The sequence below is a fragment of the Psittacula echo genome (genome assembly GCF_963264785.1).
Source record: "Psittacula echo genome assembly, chromosome: 9".
NCBI classification, from domain to species: Eukaryota; Metazoa; Chordata; class Aves; order Psittaciformes; family Psittacidae; genus Psittacula; species Psittacula echo.
This window is the reverse complement of record NC_137745.1, coordinates 3,255,996-3,276,578: the sequence shown is the minus strand read 5'-3', so window position 1 is coordinate 3,276,578 and position 20,583 is coordinate 3,255,996. Positions and strand designations below refer to the sequence as shown.

Sequence of the window (20,583 nt, the reverse complement as noted above, 5' to 3'; positions counted from 1 at the left end):
CTAGTTTCAGCTAATCAACATTTTCCACTGAAATAGAGCTTTACCAGAACAATTCTTATCTCCAGGTTAGATTGCTGCTTGTCCTGCTTGATTTTCCTCACCTATCTTTAAAAAAAACAAACCAACACCACATACACCACCACTCTCATATGAACACCACCACTAAGTTAAAAAAAGGTCAACATGCAGTCTGGAAAGTGGATAAAATGCTGTCTACCAAAAGGATTAGTAGGTGAAGTTTTCTAACTAGAACTCTTCCTCCTTCAAGGCAGTCACAAGAGGTAAAAGATTCCAGTCAGCAAAGGTGAATATAGCAACCAGAGGAACCTGTCTGCCTTGACTGTGAATGGGGTAAGCAGCAAATCAATCACTGCAGCCAGCATATGAGAAGTCATCAAGTAAACGCATGACTACTTTAGAAATTTTGAAGAATTGCAAACATCAAAACCAGGGAACATCAATACAAGTGGAATAGGAAACATCAATACAATAGGAATTAGGAATTTCCCTAGAACTTTGCACCAAAGCTAGTCACAAATGCATCTCTTTTTGCTATGTAGGCTATAAATCTTCCAAGCACGCAAGCAGATACATTAGTGGCCATCCCTAAATGATTTATCAGTCAACTCTTCACAGTTTTCTGAAAGTACTGCGGCATTATAGAATCTTGTGCAATAGATGGGGGAAAAAAAGTGATTTTCAAGCAAGAAAAAGGACATCCCACTAGCATTCATACCTCTTGTTTCTTTTGATAACTTTTGTTATCATGAAACTGTCCTGTGTATTATCCTTGTAGATGGCCTTTAAAGATCCCTTCCAAACAAAAAAAAACCCACTCTATGATTCTATTGGGAGGTTCAGGACGTTTCTAGGATAATAAAAAGCTTGTAATTTATTACTGAAAATTGTAAAAGATTATTGAAAAAAAGTGTGTGTTTGTCTACAGACAAATTTCTATCATTCACTGAGGAACTTAGGCACTTATCACCATGGTGACACCTGAGCGATGTATTCACCATAAAGCATTTGCATTACTACTTGTGTATTAAGTATAATAATTACAACAGGAAAGTAATACATAGACTTAACACCTAAATTAATAAGTATTCTTATCATTCAGACCCTAAATCTCCACATTTTCATTTCCTATGGCTACTGCATTTATTATAATGCAGTTAGTCAGATCTTTATTTTACGTAAAGACTTATTGCACTGTAACTTCCCTACTAAGCAGCCTCTAAATCTAGCCTCTAAATCACCTCTAGGCTGACTTGTAGGACACTGATCTGACAGCCTGCTGCAATTTAATTGTGGTTTTCAGCTGAGTGTCAACCTGAGAAGAGGTGACATGACACATAGGAAAAATGAGAGGAATCACACAATAAAGGCATTGGGCTGGAAGACTGTGATTTCAGAGTATGCTGCTGCTACAGACTTATTTTTGTGTCTTAGGCAAATGCTTTGATCTCTCTGCTCTCCCTTCATCCCTTGAGTTCAATTGAGATCTCTGACTGTCTGCTACGCAGGTGTAAAGGCAAACTCTTTGGGGAATAGAGACATCTCGCTGTGCTCATCCAAGCCTTGGTACACTGAGATTCTAACCTCAGAAAGGCACTTCAGGAACAAGTGACACACAAACTAAACCGCAGAAATACTTCCTGACCTGGACTATGGCTAGTTATTTCAGATAGCAGTGAACACAACTTATACCCACAGGAAATAACTAAGCTTTTATTACTGTTAAATCTCTGTATCAGACTGTTACAGCAGTGCCTTACAATCCCTACATGACACAATCAAACTTACACAGGATGCTTTGAGGTTTCTTCTTTTCTCTTTTAACCACACAACTTTTTCAATTGTCCAACAGCAGAAGTGAAGAGCAGGAGCAGCAGCCAACTCACTTCTCAGGGATGTGTTTTAGTTACCAACACAGCAGCAGCCGGAAGCCACTTTTGCTGCTCATACAGCAATTTATTTCATTAAGCTTTCCCATTCTTAAGCCTGAGAGTCTGAGTTGGGGTTCAATCTGTGTCAATTGACACTGGGGTGGGATACTGAATTAAAGTGTGTAAATCTCACAAGAACAGCCTTGTAAACAAAACTTGTACTTCACAGACATCTTTGCATTCTAGATAAAGCCAAAAAGCTGGCCTATACTGACCACAGAAACTAACGAGACTGTCTTTCCAGTGGCAGGGATTTGCTATAATACTAACCTTTGTGGATGGATACCTATAAACTGCTTTGTAAATCTCAAAGAAAGAGCCAGTCTTGAAGCTATATAGATTAGCACTAGCTGAGGACAAACTATCTGTGTGAGAACAGGGGCTTATACCTGTTCTACTTCAGCTGAAGAGATACCAAACCAAGGCGTCATTAAGAGGGTCATTGTTACAAATGGATACCAGCTCTCATGGTTCTGAACTTGAGTTGAGGGACCAAGGGGATACTTTGTATGCTCTTGCTGAAGAAAAAGTGTCAGTAATATTCCAAATACATAAACTAAAATCCTACAAAACCAATATCCATAGTGATTTCTGTGTACACACAACGAGACAAGGACATGGGCAACCACACAACTGTTTCTGTAACATGAAGCCTCAACTGTTATAAATCACAGGCACAAGCAGTACATCATGCACCTGGAGGAATAATGTTTTAGCCCTGACACGTGTGCCTCAACAATGATCGCAGTAAAAAGAACAACTTATACGTTGGCTCCTGGTTTATGTTCTTCTGTATGGCATTTTTGGTTTTGGAGTGGGGGATAAGACAATTGGTAAGGAAGGGCAATTTCTGTGAAAGGAGAAATGAAACATGAAGAGGTCATCTAGGAACAAGTGACCGAAACTGTTGCATTGCTGAAGTATTTTTTCATTGAATCAGTGTATTTATTTTTGATAATGGGCTAAAAGTGGCTGGTAAACTCAATGGAAAAAAATAAACCTGTATGCGGTACCTGTAGGCAATCAATGCATTTCTCCTATAGAGGTGTCTCAACGTTAAGCTGTGCCTTTCAGCACACAGTGTGCCTTCAATTTTCTGGCAAATTCCACTGCACTACTGCTGCAAACACCACAGTAGGCTTCCACTGCCCTCCCCATACATTAAGTTGGCAGATCAGGTGATTTCTCAGCCCAAAACCTCTTCCATCTGCTGTGCCTGTGTTTCAGTGCACCAGAACACACTTTTGACTTGCTTGAGCTGTGGACCAGGGCTTAGATCCAGTTTAAGTAAGTATTCTTTCGAAAGTGGACTACTCCTGTTAAGGTGAGGCTGGGAAGGAATAAAATCGTGAAGGTAGGATTCTGATTTAGGTTTACTATTCAGTACTTCCCCCAGATGCCAAACAGAAGTTTAGGGAAACCACTGAGAGGCACAAAAAAATCTCCTTTATTTTGTAAAGTAATCTGAGGTGTCCTTACATGCTCAGTGCACAGGAGAGTGGAAAAAATATTGCAGTAGCTGTTTTAAAACCTCACACAGAGGAGGCGGAGACCAGGAACTCTGCATGCATCTCATGAATGTTCTACTTTCCCCCTTTGAATACAGAGATCGGTCTTGGACAGAGTGTTAAAGCCTTGCCATGAAGGGCTATTCTTTGCTATTACTTCAGGCTAAAACAAAAGGCACTTCAGGAGATACAATCATTGCTGCCTATTTCCTTTTCCTGGGCTCCTACAATGGGCCCCAGTTCTTTTTTTGTTTGTTTCCTTCCACACATCTTTCTCTTATTTTTTTCTTCTGTCCTTTTACTCTTTCTTTCTGCCTCATTGAATCCATTAAGGCCTTTATATAGTCTGCTATTGAGGAATAAATTTTTGGGGGGACTAGTGACTGAGTCTTAACTGCTGGCAAGTGAGGCTTAACTCCTGATGGGAGGGCAGAGAAAATGATGAGTAAAAAGTATGAAAAGTCCATGTCTGAATTTGGGGTCTCTGAGCACAGTGGATACCTTGCAGTGCCTTGCTGGTAATCAGCTCACAGAAAAGGAACATCCTAATCCTAGCCATTTTTCCACCTCTTTCATGCATGAGTCTTGATACACTGTGTTATCTTTCTGCTCGTGTTTCCAACCAGATCGATACACTCTTTTCAAGTATTTTCCTTGGTTTGGGTCCATATGCCAGTCCTTTGTGCACAACTGTAAGTTAGAAGACACTCTGGACACTCTGACACCAACAAGGATGTACTGCTATGAGAGATGTAAAACTGGGTCCTCTCTCAATTACTACAAAATTATCCACAGTCAGAAATAGAAGCAGTGTTTAGGTCTGCAAACAGTGTGATAAACTATTTCAAAGACACTAAAGCTAGACTCAAATGAATGCACTGCAGTTTACCCCAGAACCAGAACACACCTGCAAGAAAACTGAAAAACCTTCTGCTCCGAGGTGACAAACCAGGTTTTATAGAGGTGTGCAATGCAAGAGAAGCAAGGGAGCTGCAGAGGGGCCAAGCAGAAACCCATCTGAGGACAGAGCAAGAAAAGAAACCCATGGCCTTACTGAGCCTAAGGGAAGAGGTCTGTATACAAACAGGCCAGCTTAAGAAGGTGTACACAGGCTGGCAGAGAGGCTCCTGGCCCTCCCTGCCTTTCCTGTGGTGGGAAGCTCTGTGGAGTCAGGCTTTTGCCATGGGGATCCATTCTATCAGTGATGGTTGGAAAATCTGAGACTTGGAATGAAGGGGAAAAGCCTTCAAATCTTGAAGTTCTGAGTTGCTGCTACCTAAAATTAAAAAATCTCAACTACCTGAGAACCTGATAAATCATTCACAGAACAAAGAATGAGCTGCGGGGGGGGGGGGGGGGAAGGTGAGAATTATTTACTATTAATGTGTCCTCTATTGTTTCCAGCCTGGATAATGAAGTTATCTGGGGGATGAATAAGGAAACATCCATAAATCATCCATCATGCAGGTGGAGAAGGAAGCAAGCCTATGAAAAGAGAGGGAAAGTGGGAACACATAAAGTTCAACAGTGAGAGATAACACTGCACTCAGGCAGCCAGAGCCTGACAGCTTCCATGTTCCATTTCAAACTGTTCATACAAATTCTGGGGTTTTCCTCAACAGAAGAGTGAAAAATAAAGTGTAACCAACCGTTAAACACATTTACAGCCTTATTTTATTCTTTGTTTTCTAATAACGCATAGTGAGGGATTTGATTTGTTGGAATAAATTCTCAACAGCTCAGATGTCTATTTTGTACTGAACTATGCAGGCCTATTAGAATTGAAACTTGGTCCAGGAGGTCTTCAGCAGCAATATAAAGTGAGAAAGGCATGGCTTTACACTTTCAGTTCAACTCTGCTAAAATAGGGGTGCTAATTAAATACATTGTAGTATATTTCATTGGCCATTTTATTTATTCATTATGAATGGCCTTATAGTTTTCAGTGATTGTTTCCTGCCCATCACATTCACAGACTAACAATAATGCCAAACTACTTACCAAGCCACTTTTCTAATACTGTTAATAGCCTTATGTCAAGATGCCCCAGTCAAACAGGCTGTTTTCTCCTATCTCTGCTCTTTTAACACATAGAATTAATATAGACTTCCACACAATTTCTTGACACTTCAATGGCCTTTCCTTGCTCTCAGCTCAGCAAATCAAACTGATCAGTGGAACTAATTCAGAAGTAAGGAACAGTGCAGCATTGCAAAGGACAACAGCCCTACAGTTACAAAGTGAATTTTATGAGGCCTATGACCCTCATATTGCTCACAGCTATAAAATGCACTTAGCAGCATTTACATGACTCTTGTTGAAGTCTTACATGTAAAGCTTAAATAAAACACTCAAACCAGAAAAAACCTGGGAGTCCATATGGAATCTAACCATGTTTACCAAACATAACATGTAGAATTACACAGGCCGCTATCAGAACCCTTAAGCAGAAGAGAACTATGGAGAACATTACAGGTTACAACACCGTACACATACACAGGAAAAATAAAACACTGAGTAGCATAAGAGCAAAATAACAAGTTATGCCATTACTTACACTAATTCAACCCAATATCCTGCTTACTTGTGGTAGACAAAACAGTACTGCTGCTCCTTTCCAGAAAATAAAGTTCTCCACTTTACTAAGGTGTTTATAACTTTTGCAATCATATCATGGTAGAAAGGAAAATATTTGTATAAATAATGAATGTGACAAGTAAAAAACCAAGAAAAATAGAAATCCAAGTGCCTCATACTTTGATGTTTATACCTAATAACTACATCACCAAGAAAGCTTGCAATGTCATTCCTAGTGGTTTACAATGAGGACCTGCAAATTATTTTCTTAACCCAACAGTATCCTTTTTAGAGATGCAATAGATGGTATAAGGCTGTCCAATGATAAATTAAGAGTAAAGTCATGAATGTTTCATGAGGAGCTGCTGTGTAATCATTAATCTATTATTTTCTGACTTGCAGGACTGTTTAATCAAGCATCTTTGACAACTCATGTTTATGTAGAGAGGGTAGCTATATCAGTACTTTTTCTTGTGTAGCGCTTCAACAGATGTGAGCACGGCAATACTTTTCAGCAATGCTTTCTGTGCTATGGTTAACACAGTATCTAAGGAATGAAAAGGGGTAGCAAGTGATAAACAGAACCATATTAACGTTTTCTAGCATGTTTTCAAGTCAAAATTTGATGAGACAGCATACAAGACATTTTCAAAGTTGATTATGATCTGAAAAGTCAAGCAAATTTGGTTTAGAGCAACATCCACAGGTTTTTACAGAGGACACAGCCTCTTAGCTCTGGGTCTACTCTAGACTGTTTTGTAGACACTTCATACATATGAGGGGTTGATGTTTTCTGCATGTTCCTGTGCCAAGTCAGGACAACACTCCTGACCTTGCTTTTCATCACTGTCTACTTCTATTGGCCTGTCCTGTCGTAGCTCTAAGGCATATCAAGTGGAGAGACAGCATAAAGTTAATACAGTAAGAATAGGATGATGTTGGACTTAAGGAACTCAACAGAGAGTAGGAAGAGATCAAAAGACTCAGAAGTCGGAATCTGACAGGAAAATATTCAGTGATTACAGAATATTTAGTGCATACTGAAGCCTATTTCTGTGATACATAAATTAGTTCCAGAAAATTTTGAAGAATGGACCTTATATGAGATTTGCCCTTCTTCTAGATGATCCTGAAACAAAGTGAGAAGGATTTCTCATCACATACTGGCCAGCACTAATGAAAAGGTACAAAGCACTGTGGAAGAACTACTTGGGGTCTGGCTGTGGCAAAAGAAGTTAGAGAAAAATGTTAGCCAGTTCAGGCAGCCTGGAACCTCTGCAGCAGACACTGCAGCATTACCTAAGAAGTCTTTATGATACTAATAAGAACTTTTTCAAAAAGACCCAAAAATATATGAGTCTTGGTCTTAGTGATCATAGAAGCAGTGCAGTATTCTAATGCTAAATAACACAAAAATCCTGAAGGTACACAACAATATTCTTTTAACACCTGATAACCAGAAAACGCTGACTCTGTGTGGAGTTATAAAACGACAAAACATGACCTACAACCCCCTCCAGCCTGTACGGTTTTGTGATTGTGTAAATCCACAAACCTGACAGGGTTCCAAACTAACAATATCAGCACCATACGGGGATGTGTTAATGAATTCAAAAGTAAGCAAGATGCTTGAAAAGGAATGGACTGAACAAGACAGAAACTACCATAATGCCTTTATGTAAACTCTTGAAGTCTACCAGCCTCCTCACTTCAAAAGGAATTGTGCAGAAGTTGCTACAAGTGAGGAGTCACTATGAGCTTGGAGAAGGGATAAGTATCTGAAATGACTCCCATACTCTCATAAAAACAAGAAAAAGAGAGAAGGAAAACATTAGGATTACTTCCTTCACTAATTAGAAAAACAGATTAGGAACTTCTGATGTCTCTTTCCCAAACTTGAAAGCAGAAAGGCATTTGGTCAAATTAATAAACGGACAGTCAAGATCCAAAAAAGAGCCTGCTTCCCTGGTACCTCAAGATTTCATGCATGTTACATAAAGATGAAAAGACTCAGCAGCCATATAGGTATATACATCATAGAAACAATTGTTGTAATTAGCAGTCAAAAGTATTTTTGAAAAGTAAGATAAGCCCTAATATTGAGAGTCCAGAATGATGCTTTAAAGGTGTAGAAAATTTTTCTTTTTTTTTTTTTTTCAGTCTTTCACATAATTCTTATCTGTGGAAGCATTTGATGCTAGCTACTGAAACTACTTCTGCATAAGATGGATATCAGAAATCATCAAGCTCAGCAAGTTGCAATACACAGATAACATTATGAAAGCATTACTTAGTCATATTTTTCCTCCTTTTGCTTTGAATTTCTCATTCAAAGATGCTGCATTTGGTATATATGCTACATTTTAAACGTGGAAACTAAGATACAAATAACTTCAGATCTAAGATTGAATAATTAATGGCAAGAAGCTGGCACAAATGTGTTTCTCCTGAAAGCCACCAAAACCACCTAAAAGTCTTGGAATGGAAAATAAAAATCTTTTGTGAGAAAGTGATTACTTTCAAGCACAGTAACGGGAAAGTTTGAAGCATCTCGTTAACAGTGTCACAAGCACTTCATTTGGAGTTAAACTTTATGTTAGATTTAACATATTCAATAATTTAAAATATTAAATACTCATAATATGAGCAGATGAGTTCTGTAGTAGTGCCACTTGGAGAATGATGGGTTTATTTGATGACAGCTTTTTTTTTCCACCATGCATTGGGATGCAGAGTAAAAAGAGGAAAAGAGTAAACCAACCTCTTGAATATTTCACAGAACACAGCTGTGTAAAGACGCTAAGTCTCTCCCACCCCTTCTCCATTTTGTCTCTTTCTGTTTCCCCTCTCCTCTTTCCCTCTAGCTATTCAGACATCTTCCTTTGAAAATGTTTCCATTTTCAATGTTCCCATCACCATTTCAAGGTGTTAAATCTTTAAGAAGTTTTATACTTCGAATAAATGTGTTATTTCATTGAAATTATTCAATCCAGTTAAAGTGCATAGCAAATTTAACAGGCTACCTAAGTCCACTTTGAATACTATGATAAAAATCTCAACATCAATTTTAGATGCTTCCTGGAAATGTGCATATAATAAATTCAATCTAGTGTGATGGGCTACAATTGCATTGAGCTTAAATATGAACTTTCTAAGTGCCAGTAAATCAGAATTGGAAACTCCAGCCCAGAAGGCTGCTCTGCCATCTGTATTTCAGAGCATTTTATTCGTTTCTAGCATCCAACATGCCTGACTGGTACATCTTTGTTTAGCTGGTCTGGAAAGGCAGTGAGATAGCACAGATTTCCAGTGGCTTTTGCTGTAAGAAGTGGCAAGTATAAGAATATTAAAATTCTTAAATACCTCTAAACAGTGAACTTATATCAAGGAAAAAAAAATGTAGCACTGGAAACCAATTGCAATGTCACCTATTCAGCTAGTAAAAAGCTTTCCTTACTAATTCCAGGAACAGAATTGGAAGAAGAAATTATCACTATTGGCTATGAAGGATTCTTACAGCATGTTTCCTGAGAAGCAGTGGAGCCAGAACTCCTGCCTGTGGTACACCACTCTACACAGTGTAAATATATGATAATCTACTTCTTACTGACCCTGATATAATTTTTTCAAGCAACCGATTAAGCTGAATATTGGGTATTAATTCCATTTTCTGTGCACTTCTGTTGCATGACAACTAGTTATTTCTGCTTAGTTGAAAACCTTCTCATTCTGTTTCAAAGGGGTAAAGCAAGTATCTCTCTCTCAGGCTGGTTATCAAAATCACACTGAAATGAAATAAAATCAGATTTATTCCACCCAGCAGTAAGCTAATGTTTTAGCTAAGCTACCAGGAAAAACAGACAAAAAGGAGTCAAACAGCTCAGTCTCACTTTCATGACTTCCAAAACGCAAAACCTGTTTCTGGGGAAATGGTATAAGCGGAAGGAATCTCATGTGACTGTATATGAAGAACAATAAAAAGCTGAAACTTCTGTAATCCACAGAAACGTAAAATATACCCTTCCCACAATCACCAGCCCCTCTTCCTATCAGCAAATGACTTCTACCAAGGCTATTTTTCTGGAGTACAGGGCAGTTTTGCACAACTTTGCACGCACGCAAGCATGTGCATTCACAGTACATGGTTTTTCCTCCACCCTTGGGTCAGATTATACTATGGTAGAATAAATCTCCATCTCCAGACATTCTTTCTGATGGAAAAAAGAAAATTAGTTTTGCTCAGTTTCATTTCTTCACTGCCAGCTGTAGCTCCTCAGAAAACTCTAAACCACTTTCTTTCCTCCCTGGAGTGCATGCTTCAAAGGCATGTGGACATTCATCTTGTCATTCCCTTATATCACCTCTGCTTTTCTCTATTTCTCTCTTTAGGGTTTGGGTTTTTTTTTTTTCCCCTTCTTTCCTCTAAACTATTCATGCCTATATGTATCCCTAGACAGTCTGCCTCAGCGGTTCTCCCGCAATGACTTGATGAAAGTAGGACCGCATAAATGTGTGTGTGCAAATACCTAGATGAAAAGCACAGTAGCAGATTGACTGACACAGTTGGCAAATACAGACAGAATTCAGCAAATAGTTGCAGCCAAAGTTTTGATAGGAGGAAGGATGTGTGTCATTGAGCGAGCTGAAAAAAGCACTCTGACATTTTCTAAATTAAAATGAACTCTATTTCAAACAGTTCATTTCTAAATGTATGCGACTAAACCAGAAACAAACAAAAAATCCAACCCTGCTTCTAAACTAAATAATAAATCATTGACAATTAAATGCACAAAATGTTTCAGTCCACCAGTTTTTTTCCTTGTCTTCTTTGGTTCCAATGTGAGAAACCAGTGCTTTTTTTAGACACAACACCTCTCCAGAGCTATGGCTCTTTCCTGCTCTCTGCTGAGTTGATTAATCAGATATTCCACCAGAACTACATCTGATACTACTCCAGGGGCAACCTCTCCATCATCCCGCAACTCACTTAGGCTATGAAGTTGTGCATCTCTCCTGGGTGTCCCACATGGAATGGCATTCACTCAAAGAGTTATGAGAGTACTAAATATTTTTCTTTTTCTCCCCTAATATGTCCATCTTTCTATCTTTCTTTTTTTGGCATTATTTCAGCTTTTGCTGTTCTAGCTGCATTTGTTGTAGGTTGTTTAGATGTCTAAATTCTCTCTTCTTATGTGTGTAATTTATTTGTGGCACCGAGAGTTCCAACTCCTGTCAGTTTGGGAGAAGATTCAGATTTTGGATACCTCATGCACAGTAATTAACAGAATGCAGTATTGATTTCAGGTTCAAGGACTGGCTAGTAATGTATAGTCTGTAACATCAACAAAACCAACCCCAAAACAACTAGCCACATCCAACAGAATTAGGGGAAAAAACAAACCATGAAAACCAAAACAAATGAAACAATGCAAAGTATGACTGATTCTGAATTACCTACCATTACAATGTATATACTCCCAAGTATATTTGCTTACAGCAACACGATGCATGTGAAATTCTGATTTAAGTAACTAGAAACAACAGCACAGGTGTGGAGCATGAGAGTCATAAATACAGCTTATGCACAGAATTTTAACCTTACCTTTCCAGTAGACTTTGTTCCTTTCCAAATGCAAAAATAGCAGATAGTCCAAGCAGCAAGGAGGCACAGTGCAAGTTCCCAACGCAGATTCCCAATATTTTCAATTCCATCAGATATAGCAAGTACCCTTCGTCTTCAGGGGGACAGGGAAGAGGAAAAATGATAACAACATTGAAACAAAACAGCACCACATACAAAACACTGGCCTAAAATCAAATCAGCTTCAACCAAGGAGTTTCCTAGTTACTGGCAGTTGAAAATGCACCACAGAATCATAGAATAGTTAGGGTTGGAAAGGACTGAAGTTAAAAATAGAATATTCTTGGTGGATTTTACACCTACTTAAAAATGAGCAAATGGGTAACTTTTCCAGGTCAGTGACAAAATATAAAGAGATTTTAGAATAGTTATAGTATAAAGTAAAGTCAAAGAAAAAACCTGAAAATGTCTTTGAATTAATAACTGACAAATACAAGCCCAAAATAAAACACTTTATCTTAAACTTGTAACACTTATTTTAATAAATTTCCTCTTGTAATAGAGACTATAATTGTAAAACATTTCTTTCCAAAACTGTCAAAGGCCACAACTTTTCCAGGTGGATTTTCTTTAGGAAATGTTAACATTCAAACATTAAGATTGTAAAAACAAAGAAACAACCTTTTTATGTGAAAAGTGCACAGCAAAACCATGTACTTAATTTACTATTTCAAAATAGGGTATTTGAAATCCTAGCAACAGTGTATTTGAGGAGCACCCCTCCCAGCTCACAATCTGGAGCCAAAATATTTACTGACTTCGTAAACAAGATAAAAAGAAGTGGAAAGGGAGAGTTGGGTGGGTTGGTTGGTTTTGTTTCTTGGGTTTTTTAAGCAAGAATTTGGGAACAGAAAAATCCCATGACCTGCTTGTTCTCCTAGAGAAAACCTGCAGAACCAGCCTTCAATGCAGGCTTCCAGATTTCTGAGCTAGCATTTTATTCACGAGAATGATTTTTAAGAAAGCTTCTCTTATCTGGGAGCCGCATGGTCCTTCTATGCCCTTTAATTTTTCCTTTAAATAAGCTCTGAGGTTAAACGAAATTTAAATTATTTACCAGCCCATAAATAAAACATGGATGCTCTTGGCTGTATGGATGAAGAGATTAAGAGCAAGAACAAAAATTTCTTCCTATAATACTTAATGATTTCATAATTCTCTTGAGCTTCTTCAGTTGCTCTTAAGGCTGGAAGAAATCCTATAGATAATTAAAGACTTTTTTCAGGAATCTCTATTTTCCAGGACAATGAAGTACGATTTAATTAGTATGTGATAGCAAAAGCTGATATGGATTTAAATTCCATGCATTCAGAGATTTAGAAACACCTCATCGTTTTCAAGCAAGCCATTAGAAATTTACTAGTTATATACACAGAATGATTTATTTCAGTCATTCATATCTTTTATCAGCTTAATCAAATCGCCATAGGGACTGGTCATGCCTCAATCCATTTGTGTTTCCATGAACCTATTTGCACATCTGTATGCACACATATACACATTCACGTTAAAGTGCCCAACAATCAACTTTACATAAATCATCCTGAGCAAAGTTTTTTCTGAAGTGTGTATTACATGTTCTCTTACAACCACAGGGTCCCTAAACTTACACTGCCATCTCCCCCCGAGACAGTGAAAACACTGAATTTCACAAGTACTCTGATATAATTAAAAGCCCTATAAAAATAATCACTATTTATAGATATAATTAATGTGCACATAGTTATACAGGTAATTTATAGGTTAAGAGCTGATTATTAAGTTTTAAAGTCCAACTTACAATTACCCGTATGAAACAATTCTTCCTTTTGCATTTGATTCAGTCATTGGCTGAAGCAATCAGCTCAGGGAGTACAAATTTAAGGCCATGCCTAAATTAAATCAATGTTGGGAAGCAATCTAAGTGGTTCTTCCTGCTCTCACCAGCAGTAGTTGAGGATGAAGGGAAGTTCCTCCACCTGCCTCTAATAATGAAGCAGGAAGATGGAGACATCATCAGCTGGTGGTATGGTGGGAAAATGCAAAGACCTAACTACCGGTGAGTATTTCAAATGGCCATAAAGATGCTGCAGATCCTACTCAGTTTCACACATCTCAAGGGCTGCACCTACTGTTCCTGCCGCAGCCCTGGGGTGCAGCTATTTACAACACATGCTAGACATTTACTGCTTAGCTCAGGTAGGACAAAATTTAACAGGTTAAAGAAACAAGACACACACACAAACCCTAAAGCCTTCCTTTGTCTTCTTATTTTCCAATGAATACAGAGGTAGAAGATCTTTCAGCTAAAAAGAAAAAAAAAGTAAAGAGTGGGGAGGAAGGTTAAATGAATTTTTTGCAACAGAAAGTAATGTGCTTCTACGTAAAATCACTGCAACCTCATCCACATTTCCTCCTCATCCTGCAGCTAGCTGTATTCTGCAAGGCTTCTGCCATCATCTAGTTAGGGAAAGGAGTGATCTGCAAAGAACCTAAAGAGCCATCATCAAAATGCGTTCAGAAATGAGGAAAGGTACGTTTAATGAAGAAGATATTTTAATCAAGGGGAAGCACACATATTCAGTCTAGAATTGAAAATAACATCACTGAGCCTTAATTATACAGAAAGGCTGATGAAAAAGACACTCTAAGTTCTTTAAGCAATTTGATGGATGATATCATGTGGAAGTTGACGTCCAACCTCTATACAAATTGTCATTCAAAAAGCAAAATAAATCCTTCAGTTCTTGACTGACCTTGAATATTAGTGTTAACTTGCAAGAGAACCAAGACAAAAAGGTTTATAACATGGTTAAATAGGGTCTAGGCAATAAAAGGCCAACGAGTGTGTACTGACAACAGGCTATGGATAATCATGTTGAAAGACATGCTAGGAGTGTGTCATTAGAAACCTAATGACAAAGTACAGAACAGGTATTTGCAGAGACCTATTTTGATTGCTGGTACTAAAAGGTTTCTTTTTAACGAAAAACCATTTTATAAATGGATTAAGAGGCCTCAAACTATAAATTACTGTCATGAAAAAGAACAAGCATCTTGATGTTCCTCATTTGGGCACAAGTGTTTCCATGCAGAACCTGCCAGGCCAACAACCTTAACCCAGCAGTTCAGATTTCTGCTCTGTCAGAATCAAGGAGGAAGAGCTTTGACAAATGAGGCTGCTAATATCAAGGAAACATTGTAGAGTGAACACTGTGACCTTTAACAACCCTATGGAAAGAAAGCAGCATGTCACCAGCCTGTTGGCATGTAGCATGCATGACATACAGTCAACACATCTACACAGTATGTACCAGCACTATGGAAATCACATCATTTTGTTGTGAGACTACACAGATCCAACCTTTCTGCAGTGACACATACATGTACATTACTTATAATTTCCAGTTTATAGCTGCAATTGATTGGGGGTTTTTAGCAGTATTAGTCTACTGACTTGAAGATACAGGAAGAGATTGGTCCCAGCTCGTTTTAAACTTCAGAATCCGCTTAAGTGAGACTAGTAAGACAAGCAGGAGCAGCCTAAAGACTTTTAACTGTTGTTCTGCTTAGAAAGGTTCTAAATTTTGCCTTCAAGTGGCATATTACATTTTACAATCAATAGTTTTGGTTTTAAGATGAAAAAGGAAAAGGAACCAAGAGAACATACAATCACAAAAATTGAAATGGAATGTGTGTTTGGGCCACGCAACTTGTGAAATGGAAACTTTTTCATTTTGCTTTATTTTCACTGAGAAAATAATAATGAACAAGTTTCTTTTTATTTCAATCAAACCATATTTTTTTCCTGGCTATTTAGATATTTATGTACATGTGCACTTAAACATCAGTAGCATTTCTTTTCCCAAATGCGGAGGTGTGAACACATGTGAGATGGCTGCAGTAACGCCACTCAATGCTGTGGACACATTTGTAAGCTTACTCAGTTATGGGATACCACAAAGCCATGCTAATACAGCACTGTGCCTGGGAGAAGTCATACAAGTAGTTACTTGCTTGTAACACGTATACCACGGGTATAGCTCTGCTGCTTTTGTTCAGACAGCCTGGAACCTCTGCAGTAGACACTTGTATCACCTAAGTAGGAACTTCATGACAAAACCTGCTACAGGACAAACCCCCAGCAACAGGAATGGCTCCTGGAGCATTGCTAAACTGATTCAAGAGAAGCTTGCAGCTTCCTAACTTGAAGATTAGTACACGTCTATATGGGTAATGAACTGCATCACACCAGTCACTCATTCCCATGAATGGCACCTGTCCAGTCTCACAGGACTTCTCACTACTTTTGTCCTGCTAACATGCGTGGGGCTATAATCACTCCTAGTCTTCCAGACCCATGAATGTGTCAAGTGAGATATCAACCTTTGTTCAGCTGTCTTGCAGTGTGCTTGCAGAACTGTGTGCTGTGGGAAATAGACATGGAAAGTTTTTAATAGTAATTCCACAGTACTGCCACCACACTGCAAAAAGGTGAACATGATGGAAATACATCACCTGATACACTGGCATACTCAGGGCTTAAAGAGAGCTGGCAAAATTATTTTAGACTCACGCTGTAATCCACATCCCACTGCCAAAGTAATCCATGTCAGCTGCCAGTCACTTGAACCATTATGCTAAACTTCACTAACTGTGTAACACCTTCTTAATAAATAAACGTTACTCGTCTGTCTATGCCCTGGCTTTGGCTGGGATAGAGTTCGTGTTCTTCTTAGTAGCTGGGGCAGGGCTGTGTTTTGGCTTTAGTCTGAGAGTAATGCTGAGCTCAATAATGTTAGGGTTAGGCTGCTGCTTGGTACTTAGTTGCTGGCTGGGGTTAAAGCATGGCACTCTCTCATGGTTTGAAAGTTTCAAATACCAAAAGACAACCTTGTCTTAAGAACACAATTCTCTGAAGATTTGAGGTGAGGAGTTTTAAAAGCAACCGGTTTCTGGAAGCTGTCTGCGGAAAGTCATTGTTCAGTCTGTTCTAACTGCTCTGTGAGAAGTATCAAATAGCAGACACCTACATTACTCATACAAAAATTTTGGCCTGATTCTTTTGTAAAGAGTGTCATAGAAGTAAACAGCAGATTAATGGCCTTGACACAATTATCCCTGTTGCTCCCATTTTAAAAAGACAGCTAATGCCAATCAACTTGAATTGTTAGTACCATAATGAGTATTTAAATGTACTGAAGTGCTGTAAATTGGTTTCTATTTTCTTTGTTCAAGCAGAAGAATGGTTTGGGGTTTCCCTTAGAAAGTAAGCAGCAACAAGTCCAGAACATATAATTTAACTCTAACATACAATGCAAGGAATAGATCCAAGGAAGAGAAAGTCTTGCTTAGAGGCTAGCAGTGATTTCCTCAGTAGGCACACTGCAGCTCTCCCTAATACCAGGGCCTTAACTCTCCTGCTGAAACCATCTGGAACAGCAGCAGCAGATGCAGGTTTTGCAAGGAGGTGGCATTCAGCACATGAAATTCCTCTCAGAAAGCTTCAGTTCAGTTTCACTGTAGATACCTTTCTATCTGCTCTTTTTCTTTTATTATTCAACTTAAATAAAACAAAAAGGCAGAACATTTTAAAAATACATGATTCTCTGCACCCAAGAAGTAAGATTGATGTATTTAGGGGTCAGAAGATGACAGAGTTGATCACACTCTCGTGCTCAGCAGTTCAGCATCTATCTAAAACTTGCCATAACCTTGCATAAATCTTACAACAACAACAAGAGGTAGTGTAGCTTTCACTGTGCCTTCATTTTCTCTTACCACTGCAAGTCCCCTACACTACCCTAGTCTCCTCACTTCTCAATGCAGAGAAAGACAGAGAAGGAACAAGAACAGTAAAATCAGCAAAGAAAAAGATACTGTTTTGAAATAACAAGCATTTGAAAATGGAAAGTTCTATAGCGAGTTCTGTAGTTTAGCTGGTTTGGTGCATACTCACATTAAATAATAAAATCTTTTTTCCTTACCTATATCAAGACTTAATAAAGCTGAGGATCTTTATGATAAGTACCCCAAAATTAAATGAGGTGGAATACCTTAACAGACATTTCACATTGGAACATCCTGAAGCCTTATCGCTAGAATTCACTATGCCACTGCCCTAAGGCCTGAATATACTTACTTTCAAAGAAATATTGCAAACTCATCTACTGTGCAGGGCATTTAGGGGAAAGGGTGCTGGGTTCAGGCAGGCTATTGAATGTTCTCCTGATAAATGAAAGTTTCCAGAAATCATTACACTTTTTTAAAAGTTTAAACAACTAAAAAAACCCCCAACAAATCAACAAATCAACAACAACCCTGTCAGAAAAAAGCCCAAGAACCCAGAGGAGCACAGGCTGCCAGTAAAACAACAAACTGGAGGTAGCTGTACATAACCATTTGAATTACTACAGAATGTAAGATTGCTGGTCAGTACAAGTCATTTTAATCAGAGTAACTTTGAGTATAGTGAGTTTGCTGACAACAACTTCAGACTATGTGAAACTTTGCTGTAGAAAAGATCTATCTCGCACCCAGACCTGAAGTTACAAATCATTGATTATTTTTGGATCTCATTGAAAACAAGAATTGTTGAGAGATTGAAGTTTTATTGCTGGTATTGAGTTTTGTGGTTGTGGCTGTTTGGGGGTTTTGTTGTTGTTGTTGTTGCTTAAGAATATGCAGCAGTTCGGTTTGTTGAACTGACCAATAGCCTGGGAAGGAAGCCAGGGGCCTGGAGGCATTTGGGCATGCTGAACAGAATATGGAGGGGAATAAGCTCCCTCCGTATTGGGGTTAATTTATAACACAAAGGTTAACTCAATCCAGAGTAAGGTTTTTAATTCAGCAGTAGCAAACTATTAATTCCACATAGGATATTTTGCTTGTAAACAGAAAAGTGAATTTAAATCAGAGCGGATTTGTAACATGTCTCATGCCCAAACACAGACAATGTTTGAAGGTTTCACTACCTCTAGTCACACGAATATAGCTTGACTAAATGTTATCGAAGGAAGATTTTTACTTTTCTTCCTATACTTAGCACAGACAAAAAATTATAAAAGTTGCAAGAATCTAATGAATGAAAGATAAATTTATGTGGAATAATAGGACATATTCCTGAAGGGTGGCATTCTTTATGCCTCAGAAATGCTGATGTTTGGACACAAGAGTATTTACAGCTAGACTGAATAAAAATCATGACATTATTGCTACAGTGCAGATTTATTCTTGTTACAGCATACAGTAACAAATATTGTGAGTCTATTTAAAGCTTACAGTTTGAGTCAAAATATAGGTGTGGATAAAAACAAATAAACATGGATAGAGTCAGGAAGAGAGAACAGAGCCAAACTTAGCAAGAAACTAGACAGCAGACAATGACCTTTTGCTACACACATTCAAGTGACATACTGTTGCTAATGGTTACCTCTGCTCTTTCAAGTAACAAAATTGCATGCATATGCCCTGCAAAACATTAAAAAATAAAATCCCACATGGATTTAATATTCAAAAGTATTATATAATTACTGAAAATGTTTTTAATGTGTTTAAGAATATATAAAACATGTTTCAACTTGGTAGCTCACTACATTGGAAAGAAAGAAGGGCCCCTCTGTTTTTGGAATTGCTATAGAGGGGCATATGATGAGATAAATGCTACTTCTGGCTACTCACAGCTGAAAAGTAAACTCTCCAGCCAAACCTGAAAGCTCAAGACACTAGATTATCGCCTGCGAGAGCACTGCATTTTCCTGAGAAAGAGCATCTTAAAGAGTTCCAATGTGCAGAGCTGTACCAGGCTCTTTCTGTTCAAGAGGATTAACTGCTGCCAACACATTGTTGAAAGGAATGTACGGGGGTACTTATTGCATTATTTCATGATTTGAACAGATTCAGTCTACTTGAGGCAGGTCCCTTCATGTTCTCTCTCTGATGTGGTGCAGTTTCTAAGACATCTTTCTTTAAAAAATGAAAATGCAACAAAAACCACCCAGACAGAGGAGGCAGCCTCTTGAGGTCACTTCTCCATCTGCATCTGTTCAGCCAGGAACAGAGGTGGCAGTGCTGCTTTTTATTCAGGGCCAGACTCTATCCTCAGAGTATTCTGTGGGGAATGAAAGGAGAACAAAATGAAGCCCTTAAGCAGTAGTAGTGCTACTGTGCAGTGGCCTTTCTTATTACAGAGTTTGATATGCTCCTTTCATCCCTGCAGAGTTTTCAGACCCAGTCCATATTTACCTTGTGAATCTTGTTCCCAAGCTTCTTGTACAGAACGCATAACACACCTGTCAATGCTGCAGAGGTCTCACTGTGCAGCAGTTTAGTAGAAAAGTATCTGTATCTTTTCAGATATCCTCTATTCTTGTGTTTAAGCGAGCTTAAATTTCTATCCAAAGACATGTCTCATCTTCTTTTCTCTCACTGCACTTTCGGCAGCTTTAATTATTTTATTATTTTGTGAAAATTTATTGGTTTGAGTATTTCCTACCCAGATGTATGAAGTATGGTGTGCAAGTATGCACTTCTGACGTACTTGAAACTGGGGCAGATACTAACTTAATCCTGAAAATGATGGAATTCAGATTCCATGTATCAGAATCGACCATGAATGCTTGAACTTCTAGGCTGGAGAGCTACAAGCATCCAAGGTTCTGGTAAACATCTGCATGAAGACAATCACACTGTGGATTGTTCCACTGTCAGATGCTTATTCAATTGGTTAGCAGTCATAAAGTCAGCCTCATTTGTGAGACCATAATGACTTCAACACTTCCAGACACACTGAGGGCTGAGATGTTGGCCAGGGACACACAAAAAAGCAAAAAGTGACATTCTTTTCGTCACAGAGATCAGAAGCAGCTGCTTATCTAATGTCTGTGACATTTTTTACTGATGAGAGTGTGGCCAACCATACAACTACAGG

At 38.4% G+C, this 20,583-nt stretch overlaps 1 protein-coding gene across 1 annotated transcript in view; it reads right to left on the bottom strand.

Moving 5' to 3' along the window:
- SLC6A11 (solute carrier family 6 member 11) overlaps window positions 1-20,583 on the bottom strand; it is a gene marked incomplete at its 5' end in the record, with an annotated part of 95,270 nt that overhangs the window by 56,559 nt on the left and 18,128 nt on the right. The window contains one exon of the mRNA XM_080625429.1: window positions 11,637-11,769. Within this exon, the coding sequence (XP_080481555.1) occupies window positions 11,637-11,769 (133 nt within the window). The remainder of the gene's footprint in view (window positions 1-11,636; window positions 11,770-20,583) is intronic.